This window comes from Mirounga angustirostris, unplaced genomic scaffold (assembly GCF_029215605.1).
Source record: "Mirounga angustirostris isolate CCGP_5_RB_7025 unplaced genomic scaffold, mMirAng1.0.hap1 SCAF_12, whole genome shotgun sequence".
Taxonomy (NCBI): Eukaryota; Metazoa; Chordata; class Mammalia; order Carnivora; family Phocidae; genus Mirounga; species Mirounga angustirostris.
In genome coordinates, this window is record NW_026991720.1 from 31,946,177 (window position 1) to 31,965,284 (window position 19,108).

A 19,108-nucleotide genomic window follows, 5' to 3' on the forward strand; every position below is an offset into this window, starting at 1 on the left:
ATGCAGTCTCACAACGTGTCTTGAAGTCCTGGTTCATCTCAGACTTGCCTCTGGGGTCTGAGGGCGTGTCTGCTTCAGGCCTCCAGGCTCCTGCTCACATGTGTTTCATTTAAACCAACCTCCCCGCATCTTCTCACCTCCCCCACCAACAGACACATGTATTTATTACTGTACTTGAGTACATGCTTCCAAGAGTCCTAAGTGATAAAAACTGAGTTACTGCCATCAGCCATAAGGAAATAGAAGTTCAAATTTTGTCCTTCTGATAGACTGGCCAGACTACTGATTCCGTTTATGAGAAGAGAGTGAGGAAGTCAGAGAAGCTAATAATATCTAGTATGATTCGAATGAAAGGTAATCTGTTCTTCCAACCATTATTAAAGCATACATTTCAATGTTTCTTCTATTTGTCCTTTTCAGAGAACTTGTTATAGTTCACATTTAACACCTGGTTGATGATGAGTCTGAATGCAGTGTACTGTAACTATTGATGATACTGTCATTTAGTGTGTGTGCTTTTGTCCCTGCAATTATATCCTTGTATTGACATATGTGTGCCCACGTTCTGGTATAGGTGTTGAATGAAAGCAAACCTCCTCTTCAGGATGTCACGTGGTAGAACACTAAAGCACCGGGTAAAATAGCGTAGAAGACGAGAAGGCCTTCCATGGATGCAAGGCAAAATCAAACAGTTTTACTCTGGACTTTGCAAACGCTTTACAGAGCCCTGCAGAGCAACCACTGAGGTCTCTGGAGATTTTCAGAAATCCCCAGGTGTCACTGAAGCTCATTTGTATTTCTTGGATGAGACACGTTTCAATTATGTTCTTAACGTGTCAAATGAGCTATTTCATAATAAAATATTTCTGCTGGGTTTTATGTTGCGTTATCAAAAATCAAGAAAATATTTTGTTTTCATTGTAATTTGCATTTAATGTATAAAAATGCATGCTTTCCTAAATTTTACTTCAGTTTTGCATTTTATGTATCATTTCTCTTGTAGAAGAAAAAGGAAGGAACTCATTTCAAGTTGAATCAAAGATTTTATTATCTAGCTGATTTTTTTTTTTTAATCAACTTACATCCTGTTTGTTTCTGAATGACTGGGTCATTTCCAACCTGGCTGGGAGTGAAAGGAAATTGTTTCTGTCCTATGGGTCCTGAGAGGCTAATACGAAATGAGCCAGTGATCTGTCTCCCACGTATAACAGGGATACAGGAGTCCTTTATGGCCAAATTCATTGGCCTGTGTAGTCTCAGTGAAAAGTTGCTCTGATAGGCAGTGCAGCTCTTTGTCCATAAAGAATATTCTCTTCTGGTAGATTGTAGCATGTGAGAAGTTAGATTGTGTACTCTTATCCTGAATCTTTACTTATAAAAAAAAATCATATCAGCTGATAAGAGCAGAAACACCAAAGTCATCTTTTTAGCAACAAAATTACCTGTCACCTTTAGTCCTTAAAGTAAATATTTTAACCAAACATGTTCATTTCTCTTGCATATAGAATCAATTGAAGCTCTAGAAATCTAAATTCAGAAAGACAAAAAATCCATTATTTTAAATGAGTCCAGTTCTTTAAATTACTGCCAGAGCAGAAGTCAGGGAAAGCAAAGGTCCCATTATCTACAATTCAAGTATGTATTATCTGATACTGGACCTAGCTCTTTGGTAATTCCAAGACATTTGGCCTGAACACTGCTCTGGCTGCCCTTTCAAGGCGGGAGAAAAGGCTCCATGCTCATTCAAGCATTGATTCCTGCTGAGACTACTAATAGGAGGGTTAACTGTTTGGTAATTTGTGTGCCAGGAAAATTTGGGCAGGAGTCAATTTGGCAGATGGACTAAGCCTGTAAAGCCACTTTGAATAAGCTAATGAGTAATCATCATGGGGAACTTTGCCTCCAGTAATCTACTTTCTGTTTAGAGCCAGTAACCTAGGGTGGAATGATATTTGGGTTTTTTATTATCATGCACATCATATGTTAATGGAATTTCTGTTCTAATTTATTTTCAGTCCTTTATTCATACTTATAAAGTATAATTTCTAGCCCTGAAATAGGAAAGACCTTTTAATTTGAACAGAGCCTTTAAAAGCCAGAAGCCAAAATAATAACTAGGAAATTCGGAGGGGAGCAAATTATTTTTTTTTTTAAACCAGTGAAAAAACTAACAGTCGTTCTGTGTATTAGCTATAGCTTCTTCTAGGTGACAGCTTAGTATAATGAGGTAAGTTGAAAGGCACTAGATGTGCTGGCAGGATTCTTAGTTGTGAGCTAGTGAGCCAGTATTCATGGAGTTAAGCAGGGAAGTGTTTTGGTTGGCTTACAGCATGGTAGAGCATGGCTGGGAAAGCTAGGGGACCAGGTCTCAATCAGCCAGCATCACTGACAAATGATCCCTGTCGATCCTAGTCTGCAGTGGGTAAGACTTCTGCTGATGAGAGGTGAGTACTGTAGCTTGCTGACGCCAGACAGCATGACTACCATCATGCTCTAGGTCTTGACTGGTGCCTCCCCTGGCCCTGCTTTTTGCATCACTCATTTCCAAGGTGAAGCCTAAGAGCAGGTGCATTTGGTTGGCCAAGCTTAGACCCCATACCCTCTCTCTGGCTATAAGGAAGATCAGGAAAGCAGATATTGGGCATATTTAGCTTCTACAGGGGAGAATCATAAGGTGGAGAATTCTCCTAACATAAGAAGGAGTTTCAGGTGCTAGACAACCAAAGAAATGACAAATGGGTCAGAAAAGAACAATCAAATTATTTGTTTTAATTTATTTCATATGCCTTTACCTTCCTATGATGAATAATTGTACTTGGTTCTGCCATTTGTATTCAGCACTCTCTACTTCATTGTATAATATCATATCGATATATATCATTATATATGCTTTGTAACATAGAAATACAATTTAATTTTAAGTTGCTTTCCAGACTTTCAAGAATAACATGATAGAGAATCATCTAAAATAATATTTTTTAGAAAGAGTATTTAGGACATCTGGTACAAAGATTGTTGTTTTTTTAGCTCATTCATGAATCTTTTTTTGTATAATTCATTTTGACTCCCCAGGAGCGTTGCAGAGTGATTATTAAGAGGGGAACTGGAAACTGCGGCTCTGAGCAGAGATTTAGAAGAGAGGGTAGTTCACCTGATCCATGTCTTGTCCTCCCTCTCTTGAAACTCTAGATGAAGAGGAAGGGTCAGATGAGAACTGCAGAGCATGATGCTAGCTATAGCCCCTATAAAGAAAAAAATATTTTAAAGTATCTCATTGTTAGATACTTGTTGACCAGGATTGGGCAGATGGGTGGAGGTGACCAGGTGGAGAAGGGAACAGGATGCGCTGAGTATTGAATGATTTGGGGGAGCAATGAGGAATATAGTTAAATGTCATAGAAGTATTTTATGGTTGTGACAGACATGCACTCTGCTTTCTCATTTTACAGTTGACCATAATTGCTTTTCTCTCTGTTTTCCACTTTGAATTAGAACTAATTGCCTCTGCATTGCTGCTCTGCTCCCACCTACATAGTTTTCCCTTTCATTCTGTAAAAACAGTTGTTTGGTGCTTCTTCATTCATGGTTTCCAGTCTGGGTGCTATTCTTGGAGCAATCACCCACTTTCTCACTACCAGTGAAGCTGTCTTAATTCTTCTAAGCTCTTCCACACAGTCCACTGCTTTTTGCAAAAAGGTTTGGTGATACTGCTCATGCAGAATTCCCCTTCAAAGGGCATTTGGCCACTACTTAAAAATGGTTGTGAGTATTTACAAACTGGACAATAATATAACAAAGTCAACCAGAACTCCATAATCTATGTATATAGGCGGCAATGATTCCTTCGTAATTGTAGTAAAATGTGGTTGAGTTGGGGGCTGTCTCTACCCAACTCATTAGGTCTACAGCCCCTAGGTCCCTGCTCAAAACTGTCCCATACTGAGCCAGTGAGAGCCCTTTTAAGCTGACTCCTTTTGATATGTTTCCATCATTCTTCAAGTACTTCCTTATTTTCTTGCAGCAAGCTATTCCCAGCTCATCTCATCTTTTTCCTATCCCAACCTCTGGAATTAGCTGTTACTCCCAGGACCACTGATTTCCCTTTTAATGGAAAGCAGTGTTTAGAAACAAATCTAGAGCTAGGAAATTATGTATATTTACCATAATCAAATATATTTTTATAAACACACACATATTTTATTTATATGTTTCTCTATTATCAAACCATGAATTCATACTGATACTGACACCTCTGATTCTAAACCAAAGCCATAGAGTATGTTCTTGTCCTTTCTCTATTTAAAACTAACTTCTCCAATAGTGAGAAACCTGGCTCCCATTATACTTCAATTTATTTACTCATTTACTCAAGCCTAGAACACGCAGAGTAGTTTCAGAATTGCTTATCCATAGCTCGATAGAAAGCAAATATACAAACCTGGAATTCACTATTGTTTACAGCTCTTTAAGGATACATTTACGTGAAGTAAAAGTATTCATCTTAAGTATACAAATTGATGAGTTTAAAAAATGCATATACTTGTGGAATCTATACCTCTTATAAGGTAGAAAATATTTCCATCACCAGAGAAAATTTCCTGGAATACTTTCCCCGTAAGTTCCTTCCCCAATCCAAGCAACCACTGAACAGTCTTCTGAGTATTTTCATCATGAATTGGTCTTATCTGTATACCAGAACTTCAGGTAAATGATGACTGTAGTTAAATATTAAGCCTTAAATGCAGGAACTGTAAGTCTCTCAATTTTTTTAAAAATTTTTTAATACTTAAGTATAGTTGACATACAATGTTATATTAGTTTCAAGTGTTCAACATTGTGATTGGACAGTTCTGTACATGATGCAGTGCTCACCGTGGTAAATGTAGCTACTCTCTGTCACCGTACAGTATTATTACAGTATTATTGACTGTGTTCCCTCTGCTGTACTTCTCATTTCTGTGACCTAGTTAACTGGAAGTTTGTACCTCTTAATCCCCTTCACCTATTTCACCCGTCCTCCCACCACCTCCACCTCAGGTAACCATCAATTTGTTCTTTGTATTTATGCATTTGTTCTGTTTTTTGTTTCTTCATTTATTTATTTTTTTTAAATCCCACATGTAAGTGAAATCATATGGTACACATGGAAGGATCTAGAGGGTATTACGCTAAGTGAAATAAGTTAGGTGGCAAAAGATCAACTTTGTTTTTCTTTATCAAAATTGTTTTGCCTATTTTCATACAAATTTGAAATCAGTTTGTTGGTTTTTCCAAAAGTTTGCAGGGATTGAAATTTTCTTGAATCTGTAGACTAATTTGTTGAGAATGGATATGAATGAGATTGAGTCTTCCAATTCATTATCATAGGATATTTGTGCATTTTTTAGTTTTTGATAATTTCTTTTAACAATGTTTTACCGTTTTCGGTGTAGTGGTCTTAAATGCGTTTTGCTGGGTCTACTAAGTATTTTATGTTTTTGATGCTATTGTTTTTCCAAATATTTATTGCTAATATACAGGTACTGAAATTATTTTTGTATGTTGACATTGTATCCTGTGATCTTGCTAAACTTGCTTATTTTAGCAGTTGTTTTGTATATTACATATGATTTTGTAGGTAAACATATCATCTGTGAATAGAACCCATCTTACTGCTTCCTTTCTAAGTTGCCTGCCTATCTGCCTGCCTGCCTGCCTTGTTCTCCCTACACACACCCCCACGCCCGGCCCCCATCATTGCACTGACAAGAACCTCCAGAAGGTTCTAGTGACAGTAGCGAGAGAAGACTTCAGTGCTTTCTCCTTTTCTCAGGGAAGAAAGACTGTTTCACTGTTACGTATGACGTTAGCTGTGCTTCTTTATAGATGCCCTTTTTGTCACTGAGGTTTTATTCCATGTTGAGAGGGGTTTTTTTGTTTTGTTTTTTGTTTATCATGAATGGGTTTTGCATTTTGTAGAATGGTTTATCTGCATCTATTGGTGTGGTGATGGTTTTCCTCTTAAGTCTTTTAAGGTGATGAATTATACTTATTTTCAAATACTGAAACAATTTGCACCTTTTATTAATCTTTTTAATATATTGCTGGATTTAGTTTGCCTCTATTTTGCTAGGAAGTTTGTATCTGTATTCATGAGTGATCATTTTTTCTGTAAATTAAGAAAAATACTTGGGGGCGCCTGGGTGGCTCAGTCGTTAAGCGTCTGCCTTCTGCTCAGGTCATGATCCCAGGGTCCTGGGATCGAGCCCCACGTCGGGCTCCCTGCTCTGCGGGAAGCCTGCTTCTCCCTCTCCCACTCCCCCTGCTTGTGTTCCTGCTCTCACTATGTCTGTCTCTGTCAAATAAATAAATAATATCTTAAAAAAAAAAAAACAAAGTTAAAAAAAAAAATACTTGACTAGTTTTGATTTGGAAGGTAATTCTGGGATCATAAAGTGAGTTGGAACATTTGCTTTTCTATTTTCTGAAAGGGTATATATAAGTTTGGCACTATTTCTTTCTTTAATGTTTAGTAGACATCACAGGTAAAGCCATATGAGCTAAAAGTTTTCTTCGGGGGCAAGTTTTTATTTGTAGATTCAATTTCCTTAAAATATATAAGGCCATTCCAATTTTCTTTTTCTTTTTTTTTTAAAGATTTTATTTATGTATTTCACAGAGAGAGAGGGAGAGCACAGGAAGGGGGATTGGCAGAGGGAGAGGGAAAAGCAGGCTCCCCACAGAGCAGGGATGCCCCCACCCCCTTTCCTGATGGGGCAGGGCTCGATCCTGGGACCCTGGGATCGTGACCTGAGCCGAAGGCAGACACTTAACTGACTGAACCATCCAGGCACCGCTATTCCAATTTTCAATGCCACTTTATATCCTGAAAGTTGTGTGTTTCAGAGGAATTTGATTTGTTGAATTTATTGACACTAAGTTATAAACCCTTTTTTATTATATGATTTGTGTTTTCTATATTACTCAGTCGGTTTTTTTCTAAATGTTTAACAGTCTTACTGATCTTTTAGATGAAAAACGTTTGGCTTTGTTAATTTCTCTAGTATTTGTCTCCTATTTCATTGATTTATTACCTTTGTTATTTCTTTACTTTATAATTTACCTAACTTTTTTGAGCTTCTTAAGGTGAAACTTAGATGACTGATTTGAGACAACTCTTCTAATATATGCAATTAAAGATAGAAATTTCTCTCTATCCTCTGCTTTAGATGTTTTAAATTCTCTTCTTTCACTGCATCCCACAGATTTTCATATGTTGCGTTTTTATTTTCATTCAGCATGAAATGTATTCTAAATTCCTTTGTGATTTCTTCTTAGAAGTATGTTGTCTTATTTTTGAATTTTGGGTATTCTTAATATCTTACTGTGATTTATATATAATTTAATTCTGTTGTCAGAAGATATTCTGTAAGATTTTAGTCTTCTGAGTCTTCTGTAAATTGTTGGTGGTTTTTAATAGCTCAGCAAGTGCATCTAAAAGACTGTATCTTCTATAGTCTTGGGATATTCTGTTCCAAATAGAGATAATAATTCAGCCATCATTTATATTATAGTGTCTGTGTTTATAATGTCTCTTTTTTTCCTTTGGCTGCTTTCAAGATTATTTCTTATCCTTGTTTTTAGCAGTTTTAGTATGATGTACTTAGGTATGAATTTTTTTGTAATATATATATATATATTCTGCTTGAGGATTGCTGAGCTTCCTAGATTTGTTTTTGTTTTTTTTTTACCAAATTTGTGAATTTTTTGGCCATTTTTTAAAAATATATTTTTCTTCCCCATTCTCTCTCCATTTTGAACTCGTTATGTAGACTTTACACCACTTTATATTGTCCTACATGTCCCTGAGGTGCTATTAACTTTTTTCAATCATATTTTTTATTTTCCTTAAATTGGATACTTTCTTTTGTTTTTTCAAATTCACTGTCCTTTCTCTTCTGCTCTCTCAAATCTGCTATTAAGCCTATTCACTGAGGGTTTTTTTGTTTTTTGGTTTTCATTTTAGATTAATACTTTTTAGTTCTAGAGTTTCCATCTGGTTCTTTTTTTTCTAGTTTCCATTTCTATGTCAAGATCCTCATTTGTTCAGCCATTGTGATGATATTTTCTTTGAAAATGGCTGCTTTAAGTCCCCAGTCTGCTAATTACAATATGGATCATCTTGGGTCCCATTTCTTGAGTCAAAATATTTCTCTTGACAGTGGATCACTTTAAAAAAAAAGTTACTTTGCACGTCTACTATTTTTTTATATATCAGATATCATGAATAATATGATGCAGACATTCAGGATTCTGTTATCTTCTCAGGAGTGTATTTTGTTCTAGTAAGCACTTAACTTGGTTATATTCAGACTCCAAACTGCCTCCTCATAGCTGGCAATAGCTGAAATATTTGCTTGGTTCTCTCAGTCATTCAGCAACCACCTCTGTCATTCAAGGTGGTGTCTCCCCCGTGAATGTGTAATTCAAGCATCAACCAAGGGTTCTGGTGGAAGCCCTAGTTCCATTTTTGACTCCTTGAGCCAGTATAGGGAGTACTTTGGGCTTGAGCTCCTGCTGCTGGTGCTGCCAGGACAGGGAATTGCCCTCACTTGAAAAGCTATACAAGGGCAACTTGCATCCAGTTCAGTTGGCTCCTCTAAATGGAGGGTGTACTCCTCTTCTATCTTACCACTTACTATTCTCCAAAGCCTTCAAATAGTTATTTTTTTAAGAATTTTTTTCGAAAAAAAAAAGTATTTTTTCTAAGAGTTGTAATTTTTATCTGCAGAAGAGATAGTCTAATAAAAGTTATTTCACCATTATTGGCAGTGAAACGTTCTCTGATGTACTTTGTTTTAGGGTGGAATGTTCTGTATGTATGTATGAAGTCCATCTGGTCCATTGTGTCATTCAAAGCTCATGCTTCTTTGTTGATCTTCTGCTTAGATGATCTGTCTGTTGCTGAGAGTGGACTGTTGAGGTCTCCTACTATTAAAGTATTATTATCAATATGATTCTTTATTTTGGTTAACAGTTGGCTTATGTAGTTGGCTGCTCCCATGTTGGAGGCATAGATATTTACAATTGTTAGATCTTCTCGTTGGATAGACCCTTTAAGTATGATATAGTGTCTCTCTGCATCTCTTACTACAGTCTTTAGCTTAAAATCTAATTTGTCTGATACGAGAATTGCTGCCCCAGCTTTCTTTTCAGGTCTGTTGGTATGAAAAATGGTTCTCCATCCCCTCACTTTCAGTCTGGATGTATCTTTAGGTTCAGAATGAGTCTCTTGCAGACAGCATATGGATGGGTCCTATCTTTTTATCCAATCTACAACCCTGTGCCATTTCATGGGAGCATTTAGGCCATTCATGTTGTGACTATGAAAGATATGATTTTAGTGCCATCATGTTGCCTGTGAAGTCCCTGTTTCTATAGATTGTCTCTGTAAATTTCTGGTCTATATTACTCTTGGGGTCTTTCTTCTTTTATAGAATCCCTCTTAATATTTCTTGCAGGGCTGGCTTGGTGGTCACATATTCTTTCAGTTTCTCCCAGTCCTGGAAACTCCTTGTCTCCATCCATTCTGAATGACAGCCTGGCTGGATAAAGTATCCTTGGCTGCATGTTCTTCTCATTTAGTACCCTGAATATGTCTTGCCAGGCCTTTCTGGCTTGCCAGGTCTCTGTGGACAGATCTGACGTTATTTTGATGTTCCTCCAGCTGTACGTAAGAAGTCTCTTCCCCCTAGCTGCTTTCAGGTTTGCTTCTTTGGTTCTGAGATTTGCAAGTTTTACTATTATATGTCGGGGCATTGGTCTGTTCTCATTGATCTTGGGAGGGGTCTTCTCTGCCTCTTGGACACAAATGCTTGTTTCCCTCCACAGATTAGGGTAGTTCTCAGCTACAATTTGCTCAAAGATATCTTCTAGTCCTCTCTCTCTCTCTACCCCCTCAGGGATCCCAATAATTCTGACATTGGAATGTTTCATGGCATCATTAATCTCTCTCAGTGTGATCTCTTGGGCTTTTAGGTGTTTATCCCAGGCCTCCTCGGCTTCCTTCTTTTCTATCATCTAATCTTCTAGCTCACTAATTAGTTCTTCTGCCTCATTTTACCCTGGCTGTCAGGGTATCCAGTTTAGACTGCATCTCAGTCATAGCATTTTTAAGTTCGGCCTGATTAGATCTTATATCTGCCCTTAGAAATTCTATATTGTCGCTACTATTTTTCTCAAGCCTAGATATTGACTTTATAATTGCTACTCTGAAGTCTATCTCAGACATCTTGCTTATATCCTTATCCATTAGGTCTGTGACAGAGGCCATAGTCTCTGATTCTTTTCTTTGTTGGGGGGTCTCTGATATACTTTATAATTGTATTATAACTGCTATCTAACTTATTAAAAATCCATTTATATATTAAATATGGTCAATTCTATAGATCATAGTTTGCTTATAAATGTATTTTCAGAAGAAAAACACTGCAAAAGTGACATACTTTTAAATAGCACGAATAGTTATTATATTATGAATTGAAAACAATATATTTTTAATGCCAGGCACAATGATACATGCTTTATATGCATTACCTCATTTAATCTTATAAAGTAATAAGAATTACTGCTCTATTGTGCAGATAAGGGAACCAAATAGAACTGAACTTTAGAGAGAATTTACCAAGGTCACACAGCTAAGAAGTTTGGGATCAGACCTTGGCACTACATCTCTTACTCTTGCAAGCACAAAGATTTTGTCTCTGGGCCAGAATGGCCATGGAATTTTTTTGAATATAAAAAAATATTTTTAAGTATGGAATATAAACTGGAAAGAGCTGGTACAGAGGGGGATCTTTATTATTTATAAAGAGCAGTGTGATAACTGATGGAGCAAGTCTCAGGTGAAAGGAGAGTGTGAAGGTAATAGTTGAAGAAAGTCTGACCTTGAACATATGGAAATCTTTCTCCCTTAGAGTGAAGGGAGGGAAGTAGAGATTGGTGTGGTTATTTAAAAAAATATGCTTAAGGGAGGAGACAGGATGTAGAGGGAGTCAATTTTCTTGATAAGAGAGTCTATTAGGGTAGACTGAGAGTTAGTTGAATGGTCATTGGGTGATGTTTTGGGGGGAGAGTGGCAGAAGTTTAAATATTCCCTGAAGTGTAAATGGTAGAGGAGGCTAAACAAAGGCAGAGTGATTAATGACTGGTGCTCAGAACTTAATGGAGTCTGGAGCCTTGTGTTTGCAGGTGCACTGGTTATGTGGCTTACTTTGTGCTCCACTATCTGTGGTAAGATTTAAAAAGACATGTGTTCATCTGAGATAGGACTTACAAGGTCAGAGTGATGGAAGAACAAAGATGCAAAAGAATTATGGGTGCTTTTATAGTAGTATAGTTTTCTGTATAAATATGTGAGATTTGTTGAGTTGATCTCCTGTTAGAAGTCTTTCTTCAATTTGATTCTCAAGTGTGAGATATAAGTTATTTTAAAAATAAAGTGTGATGACCCCTAGTGAAGAAATAGTGTGGGCAAGATGTATGATGTGGTGAGAAAAGCTTGAGACAAGTGGAACCCAGAGTTCCATGTCTGCTGACACTGATTCACTAGATGACATCAGAGAGATCACTCATTTGGCATCTAGTTAGTTGTGTAAAATGAAGATAGCCCTTAAAGTTCTCCAGAACATCTTTTTTTTTTTTTTTCCGGCTTCCAAGGTAAATTATGGAACTCATATTTTTAAAATAAGCTGAAAATTGACCCAGTTTTGCTTTTTCCAACATTTCTATAAGAATTTGGGGCAGCGGTGAATACAATATTTAAAATTTTCTTAGTAGTCCTAACTTTATGTATGCCTTCTGCAGAAACTTATTATTTGATGCATTTAGAAGAGTTAAATGTGTTTTGACTATTCAGGAGTCAAATTTTCTGTGAGGCATCAGATGAATAAAATATGCATATAAATATAGTATATGACAGCACCATTGTTCCCCACATCTTACCTAATCTATTTTTGAAGTCACCCCTAAAATTGCATATAGTAGAATAGTATGTGTATAAACAGTTGTCACTAATTATTTTTGGGGAATTATCCGTATTCCTGATCACTTATTTATAGGACCCATGCAATACCATTCAACTTTTTCAAGGCAGGAAGCATCCTAGAGTAAATGAATAATATCTCTGACTCTAATGAGGCATTCTCTCCTTTTGGTTCCGTGACTGACTGTGAAAGTAATAGATTTTCTCAGCGGGGTGAGGAACAGGAGCACATTCTCACAACTGATGGATCATGTGAGCATCTCCTTCCTCTCTGATGACTAAAAACTGACTTAAATAATTACTGGATCTCATGAGAATATATTTATATTTAACATTTGGGGTGGTGGTCAGTGGGGGGAGTCCTTTCTGTGTCTTCATCAGGTAGATCTACTTTAACCTTTATGAATCATAAGGCCCTTGTATGGAGTACCAGAGGAATGCTTCTCTAGTTGGGAAGGTGGGGCATGTGGACCTAGCTGACTGCTGCAGCCCAGCTTGGGGATCTGTCCTTCATGAGCACCTTATGGCAGGCAGTAGGTGCTCCTCTGGAAAGAAGTGGGAAACCTGTATAAATGTGGGAAAGTCGTGCATTTTGGAGGCTGTAAGACCTGTGTACCCAGAAAGGCCCTCAGTGTGCAGAAGTTGGTTGTTTCTGTGAACTATGTTAATTTCATTCATCCAGTCAACAATTAAACACCACTGTGTTTTTGGGGACAGCAGCAAAGAAGGTCTAGTCCCTGCCCTCGGGGAGTTACATTCCGGTGGGGGCAGGTAGGTGCTAAGCAAAGGGTGAGGAGTACAGGGGTGGGGAGGGACCACTGTTTCCGGCAGGGCAGTGAGAAGGAGGCCTCGCGGTGAAGGGGACAGTTGAGCAGAGGCCTGGAGGAACTGAAGAAGTCAGACTTCTGTGCTTTGGGTGCTTTTGTGCATATTCGAAAACCCCACCTGGAGATACAGAGGTTTTTTAAAAAGCTCCTCTACATTGATCAACTAGAAAAATGTTTCTTTGGGAAGCATGAACCCTAGCAGCCTGTGGCTTGGTGAGCAGACAGATGCCCCTCTTTACGGGCAGATGAAGCCCCATGCCTGGGCAGACACTGGGTGAGTAGACAGGGCTAGATTGGGGCTCCCACTCACCGCTCCTGTGTGGTACACGAACTGCTTAGCCCAGGAGCCCTGCATGAAGGTGTGTGGTGGAATTGTGGGCAGAGAGAACAGGAAAGCCAAAGACCCTGAGGCAGGACAATGTGCAGGAACCAGGGAGGCCAATGTAGTGGGAGCTCAGTGAGAAGTAGGATTAGAGGAGATGAGCTTGGACTTCGGGTTCACTGATACTGATCATAGTTCTAGTAAAATATTTCTTTAGTTCTTACAGTTTTCAAAGAACGTTCAGATATGATTTTGTATGATTTCTACAACAACCCATCATAAGAAGCTTGAAGTTAAAAGTTAAGCAACACAATTAGCAAATGTAGAAACTTAGAATTTAACTGAAGTCCTCTGTTTTCACTTTTCTTTATACTGTACCTCAAAGATTCGTTAATAACCTTAAGGCACTAAACCTTTAAAAAAAAAAAAAAGAACACCAGTTTCCTTACAGAGTTCTATTTTTACAAAACAGAACTTTCTGAACTCTGTGTTGTGATCTGAAGTATCAGGTTACTGTTCTTTTTCTGTAGTTTAATAGATTTTTAAAAATTCTCTATTGCTGTGACTTAGATGGTTTTCATTAAACCATTTACATCTATTCTCTCATTTAATGAGTATCTAAAATATTATCTTTCATATCACAACACATTTTAGAAACGTGGCCCTTCAGCTAACCCAAATCACATAGCTGTTACACAACTAATAAAAATCTCGCAAGAAGCACTTCTTTGGCTGAAAGGTTCTCCTCATGTTACTCAGGGCTGTCCTGTGAATTTCTTTCAGCTGGAGACAGAGAAGCTTCAGCTGCAAGCCCTTGAGCAGGAGCACAAGCAGCTGGAGGCCCGCCTGGAGGAAGAGCGTGGCAAGAACAAGCACGTGGTCCTGATGCTGGTCAAGGAGTGCAAACAGCTCTCGGGCAAAGTCCTAGAGGAGGCCCAGAAGCTAGAAGACGTGATGGCCAAACTGGAGGAGGAAAAGAAAAAGACGAGTGCATTAGAAGAGGAGCTCTCCACTGAGAAACAAAGGAGCACAGAAATGGAAGCTCAGATGGAGAAACAACTCTCTGAGTTTGACACCGAACGGGAACAGCTCCGTGCTAAACTGCACCGAGAAGAAGCGCACACCACTGACCTCAAAGAGGAGATAGACAAGATGAAGAAAATGATTGAGCAACTGAAAAGGGGAAATGACAGCAAACCAAGCCTCTCTCTCCCGCGAAAGACGAAAGATAGGCGTTTGGTCTCCATATCTGTGGGAACAGAAGGACCTGTGACAAGGTCTGTTGCTTGCCAGACCGACCTACCCATAGAAAGCACTGACCACGTGAAGAAGTTGCCTTTGACCATGCCTGTGAAGCCCCCCACAGGGAGCCCCCTAGTTTCTGCAAACACAAAAGGAAATGTGTGCACCAGCGCCGCACTGGGCAGACCAGGTACCGACAGGCAGGCTTCCCATGGTGACTTGACTGGCTCCTCTCTGCCCACTGTCCCACCTCCAAGTGCAAACAGAGTTGAGGAGAATGGACCGAGCACTGGCTCGCCAAGTAGCACCACCCCACTTCCCAACAGCACTGCCCCTCCCACCATGCAAACGCCAGGCATAGCTCCCCAGAGCTACTCACAAGCACCCCCTACGCACAGTTTACACTCACCGTGTGCCAATGCAGCTTTGCATCCAGGTCTGAACCCACGAATCCAAGCAGCTAGATTTCGATTTCAGGGCAATGCCAATGACCCGGACCAAAATGGAAATACTACCCAAAGTCCTCCATCCAGAGATGTCTCTCCGACAAGTCGTGACAACCTAGTGGCCAAACAACTAGCTCGGAATACTGTGACCCAAGCACTGTCAAGATTTACGAGCCCTCAAGCAGGAGCACCCCCAAGGCCTGGGGTGCCCCCTACGGGGGACGTTGGCACCTGCGCTCCCGTCAGTCGGACCAGTTTAAAGACTCCTGGTGTAGCACGAGTTGACAGAGGAAACCCTCCTCCTATCCCTCCAAAAAAGCCAGGGCTCTCCCAAACTCCTTCTCCACCACACCCCCAACTCAAGGTTATTATGGATAGCAGCAGGGCCTCCAACGCAGGGGCCAAAGGTGATAACAAAACTATGGCTTCGCCTCCTTCCACTTTGCCACAAGGGAACAGGGTAATAAATGAGGAGAATCTCCCTAAATCATCTTCCCCTCAGCTGCCACCAAAACCATCCATAGATTTAACTGTGGCACCAGCAGGCTGTGCCGTTTCAGCCCTGGCCACGTCTCAGGTGGGTGCCTGGCCTGCTGAAACCCCTGGACTGAACCAACCTGCATGTTCAGAAAGTTCCCTTGTCATTCCCACCACCATTGCCTTTTGCTCTTCCATAAACCCTGTTAGTGCCTCATCCTGTAGAACAGGTGCCTCAGACAGCCTCCTGGTAACAGCATCAGGTAAAGGGATTGAAATATTATACCCTTTTTTAAGAATGTGGCCTGTCTCCTCACTTGCCTTAATTTCCTTCACATTGCCTTGAAACTTGTTTTTAAATTTGATACGTTTTTGGTTTTGTTTTCTTTTCCTATTTCTTTCCTCTCTCTCTCTCTCTCTCTTTTTTTTTTTTTTTTTGTATTTTTCTTTAAAGCCTCCAGGGTATGGTGATTCATCTTGCTGTATGAATTGTGGTATCTTGATGCTAAGTGCTTTCTTCTTTTAAAATAACCTGAAAGTAGTGGTTTGGAGCTCATGGAGACCATTAATTTAGAGACACTAAAGCATTTCCATGGGAAGAAAGATTGTTCCTTCTTTTTAAATATTTATCTCAAAAGATTTCATATATTAGGGGGTCGTCAACAGACAATCTGTGTTCAATTCTATCCCTTTGGAGATAATGTTAAAGAGTTGTTCAAGTGGTTATTAACACTGTAGTCTACCTCGGATTATCAAATTGATTAGATTTGCTCTGTAATTGATATGTTCTAGGTTTTAATAGTGGTTTGGTATTCTTTTTAACCTCAAAAATAGAGTACATATATTTTAATTCTCTGTTCTAAGTTTAGTTTATTTCAAAAGCTGTTTATTCTGTTCCGAGCTGTTGTCTTCCAACACTTGAGCACAGATGGATAGCATCACATGGAGGCTATAGTGGAGAAGGTTTTCATTTCAGATGTGGTTTATGAAGTAGGGGACTCTTAAACAAAGGAGTTAATAAAGAACTGGATTTTTCCCTTTTGTTTTACAGTGCTAGAGAAAGCATTGCTTTTTATTGACATGATCGGATTAGTTCTTCACTGAGTAAATGTGGCTCTAAAATAATGTTAGTGTCAAAGTTCTGTTGAAACTTGACAGAAGTCTCTTTACCATGGGATCTTAATGGCTACCAGGGACCATTGGTTCTAATGGGAGGGAACTTTAAGAATTAAGTGAAGTTTTGAGTAGTGTTATATTTAAAACTCAGGGTGTGGGGAGTGAGAATGAGGAAAATAGGTAGCACCGTTCTTGCTAATTGTCAGGTAATGAGAGCAATGTGCCAGGACTTACTTATCTAATTATAAGCTGTCTCCTGGAAATTATGCTCATTGAGAGGCTGCTATTCGTATTTTGGTGCATAATTGGGAATTGGAAACAGCATGGACTTTGATGTCAGTCAGATCTGTGCTGGAATCTAGGCTCTGCAATTTATGGCTGTGTGTTTTGGTGATTTTTCTTGGACTGAGCAAGTTTTCCCATTCTTAATACGGAGCTTATGCTACTCATGGGGTAGGGTGGCTATTAGGATTAACTATCCTAACGTTCAAAGAGCTTGGCATGAGTGATAAGTAAATAGAGGTGATATTCTTGCTTCATTGATATTGTTGCTTAAAACATTTGCTTTAGGATTGACCTCGCTGTTATTACTTTGTGATGTCTTCACAGGCATTCAGCATTCCCTATTTTTTTATTCAAAATGATATTACTGAGCTGGACAGCCTTTCTCATGGCCTAAAATGATGGTAGCTGTTTTCCAGAGCTAAATCCATGCTCAAAGGAGGAACTTTTGCTACCGTTCAGGAGAATCAGAAAGCGTACTGTAAGGTCTTAAGGCAGGCTCACGCACAGGTCCCAAAACTGTTGGGGGCCGTGGCGATGCTGTTGACATAAATGTGCAAGCTATAAAATGGAAAAACACTTCCTGGGATATATAAATTTTATCAGTTTTTAAAAACTACAAAGCCATCGTTGCTTTGGACTTTGATGCTTTGCCAATTATTGCCTCAGTCGTTGCTGTGCTCCAGGGTTCAGCTTCAGTGTCTTGGTTTCAGAGGAAAAGTTTTAAAATCAGCATCCATACCCGAGAAACACTTTGTCAGCAGGATCTTAAACTTGAAAGAAGAGATTTCCTAGTCTATTATATATTTGCCAGATTGACCTAGCTAGGATAGAGTGGAATTTTGGATAAAGGAGCTATAATCCTTCTGAAAAATGCCCTTTGCTTGTATCTAGAGAGCAAAAGAGGATAAACAGTGGGACCAAAGAAGTAGCAGCCACTGAAGACAGGTGAAAGTCGTTCCTCATTTTCTCTTCTCTGATTTTGCAGTTTGGCCAAAATCATCTTGGAATTCCCAGACTACCCTTGGTGGGATGATAAGTTTCTAAGTCACTTGGTTATAGGGAGGAGTAGTCATTCAGCAAGCTTTTCCTGAGCATCTAGTCTGGGGAATAAAAAAGTTATTACAGTTATGTAGGAGGGGTGATTAAATCAATCATGGTTGTAGGCCAGCCTAACTCTTCCAAATGAGATACAGGATTTCAACTGCTTTTCATTTGGATTGCCCCTATGTTTGCCACCCTGCCCGTTGCAGCCAGGAAGCACCAGAGCTCCCTCCATCTTGCTTCTTAACCTGTCTGTGCCTGGGTGAACTTGTGCCTCTCCCGATCATAAGCTCAGTGAAGGTTATTAATCTGCTAAATAGCCACTAATGCAATTGTGGTTGATAAGCGCAGGGCATGAGGACAGAGCACATCTGCCAAATCCTTGGTAGATAGATGTCTGTTCCAAATTCAGTGAGGAAAAGAGCTCTGGACTGAGTCTAAGAAGACAGGGTTAGTCCACTTCTGCCTCTTTCTCGTGTCACCCTAAAGAGCCTGTTTGCTCTGAGCCATTAGCTTTTTCATCCAAAAATGAAATCATTGAACCAAAAAAAAAAACCAAAACAGTTTCAGTCCAGAAAGGTTTACTAAACTTGTCTTTTGAATTTTTCAAAGAGCAGTACAGTACCTCTCCCTTCTTGGAGAACCACTAGATCCCCTATCTTTAAAACTCTAAAATGCTGAGTTTCTCTATCAATTTAGATCTGTGACAAACGATTATGATTAAGCTAAAGCACTCCTCAGGAGAATTGCATTGACAGGAGATACCATTTTAATGAATTATGTTGTAAATTACTCTGTTAGCAGTTTTTATGGCCAAATGTTAAGTTTTTAAGTAGCATTTTAAAATCTAAATGAATTAAAATTTCTTGTTCCTCCTGAACTTGTCCAATGAACACATTTTAACTGTTAGATGAACAGAAGCCTAAACCAGAAATCACCTCAGGCAGCTGAGTTTTCATACCCTTGGAAATTTGTTTCTGGTTTGGTTTTGGTTTTGGGGTTTTTTTTGGCGGGGGAGGGGGACGCTTTGGTACATTTTATTTAATTGGGTTCAGACATTTTTCCTTAAACATAGATCTTTTAAAAGTGATCCTCCATGTATGATTGGCTTGAAGTCTAAATCTGAAAATGAGATTGACCTGAGCTATGACATTAACCTTCTCCACACTCTGAAGCTGATGCCAGAAGCTGTTCTCAACCTCTCTTCCCTCTCGCACTGCACGTTCTCTCTGTTCCCTTCGTCATCCACTGCATGTTCTGCAAGATGCTCACCTTTACTAATGTTTGCATATGACACTGCGAGGCTGAATGACCTTTTTCTAACCTCATT

The 19,108-nt window shown here is 39.2% G+C and overlaps 1 protein-coding gene across 2 annotated transcripts in view; it reads left to right on the forward strand.

Annotated features, from left to right (window-relative positions):
• The window catches only part of CTTNBP2 (cortactin binding protein 2), a 153,345-nt gene that overhangs the window by 62,309 nt on the left and 71,928 nt on the right, over positions 1 to 19,108 (forward strand). The window contains exon 4 of one of the 2 annotated variants that reach the window (XM_045864354.3): positions 13,955 to 15,599. The exons of the other annotated variant lie outside the window; for it this stretch is intronic. Coding sequence (XP_045720310.1) covers positions 13,955 to 15,599 — 1,645 coding nt within the window. The remainder of the gene's footprint in view (positions 1 to 13,954; positions 15,600 to 19,108) is intronic. 2 annotated transcript variants of the gene reach the window in all.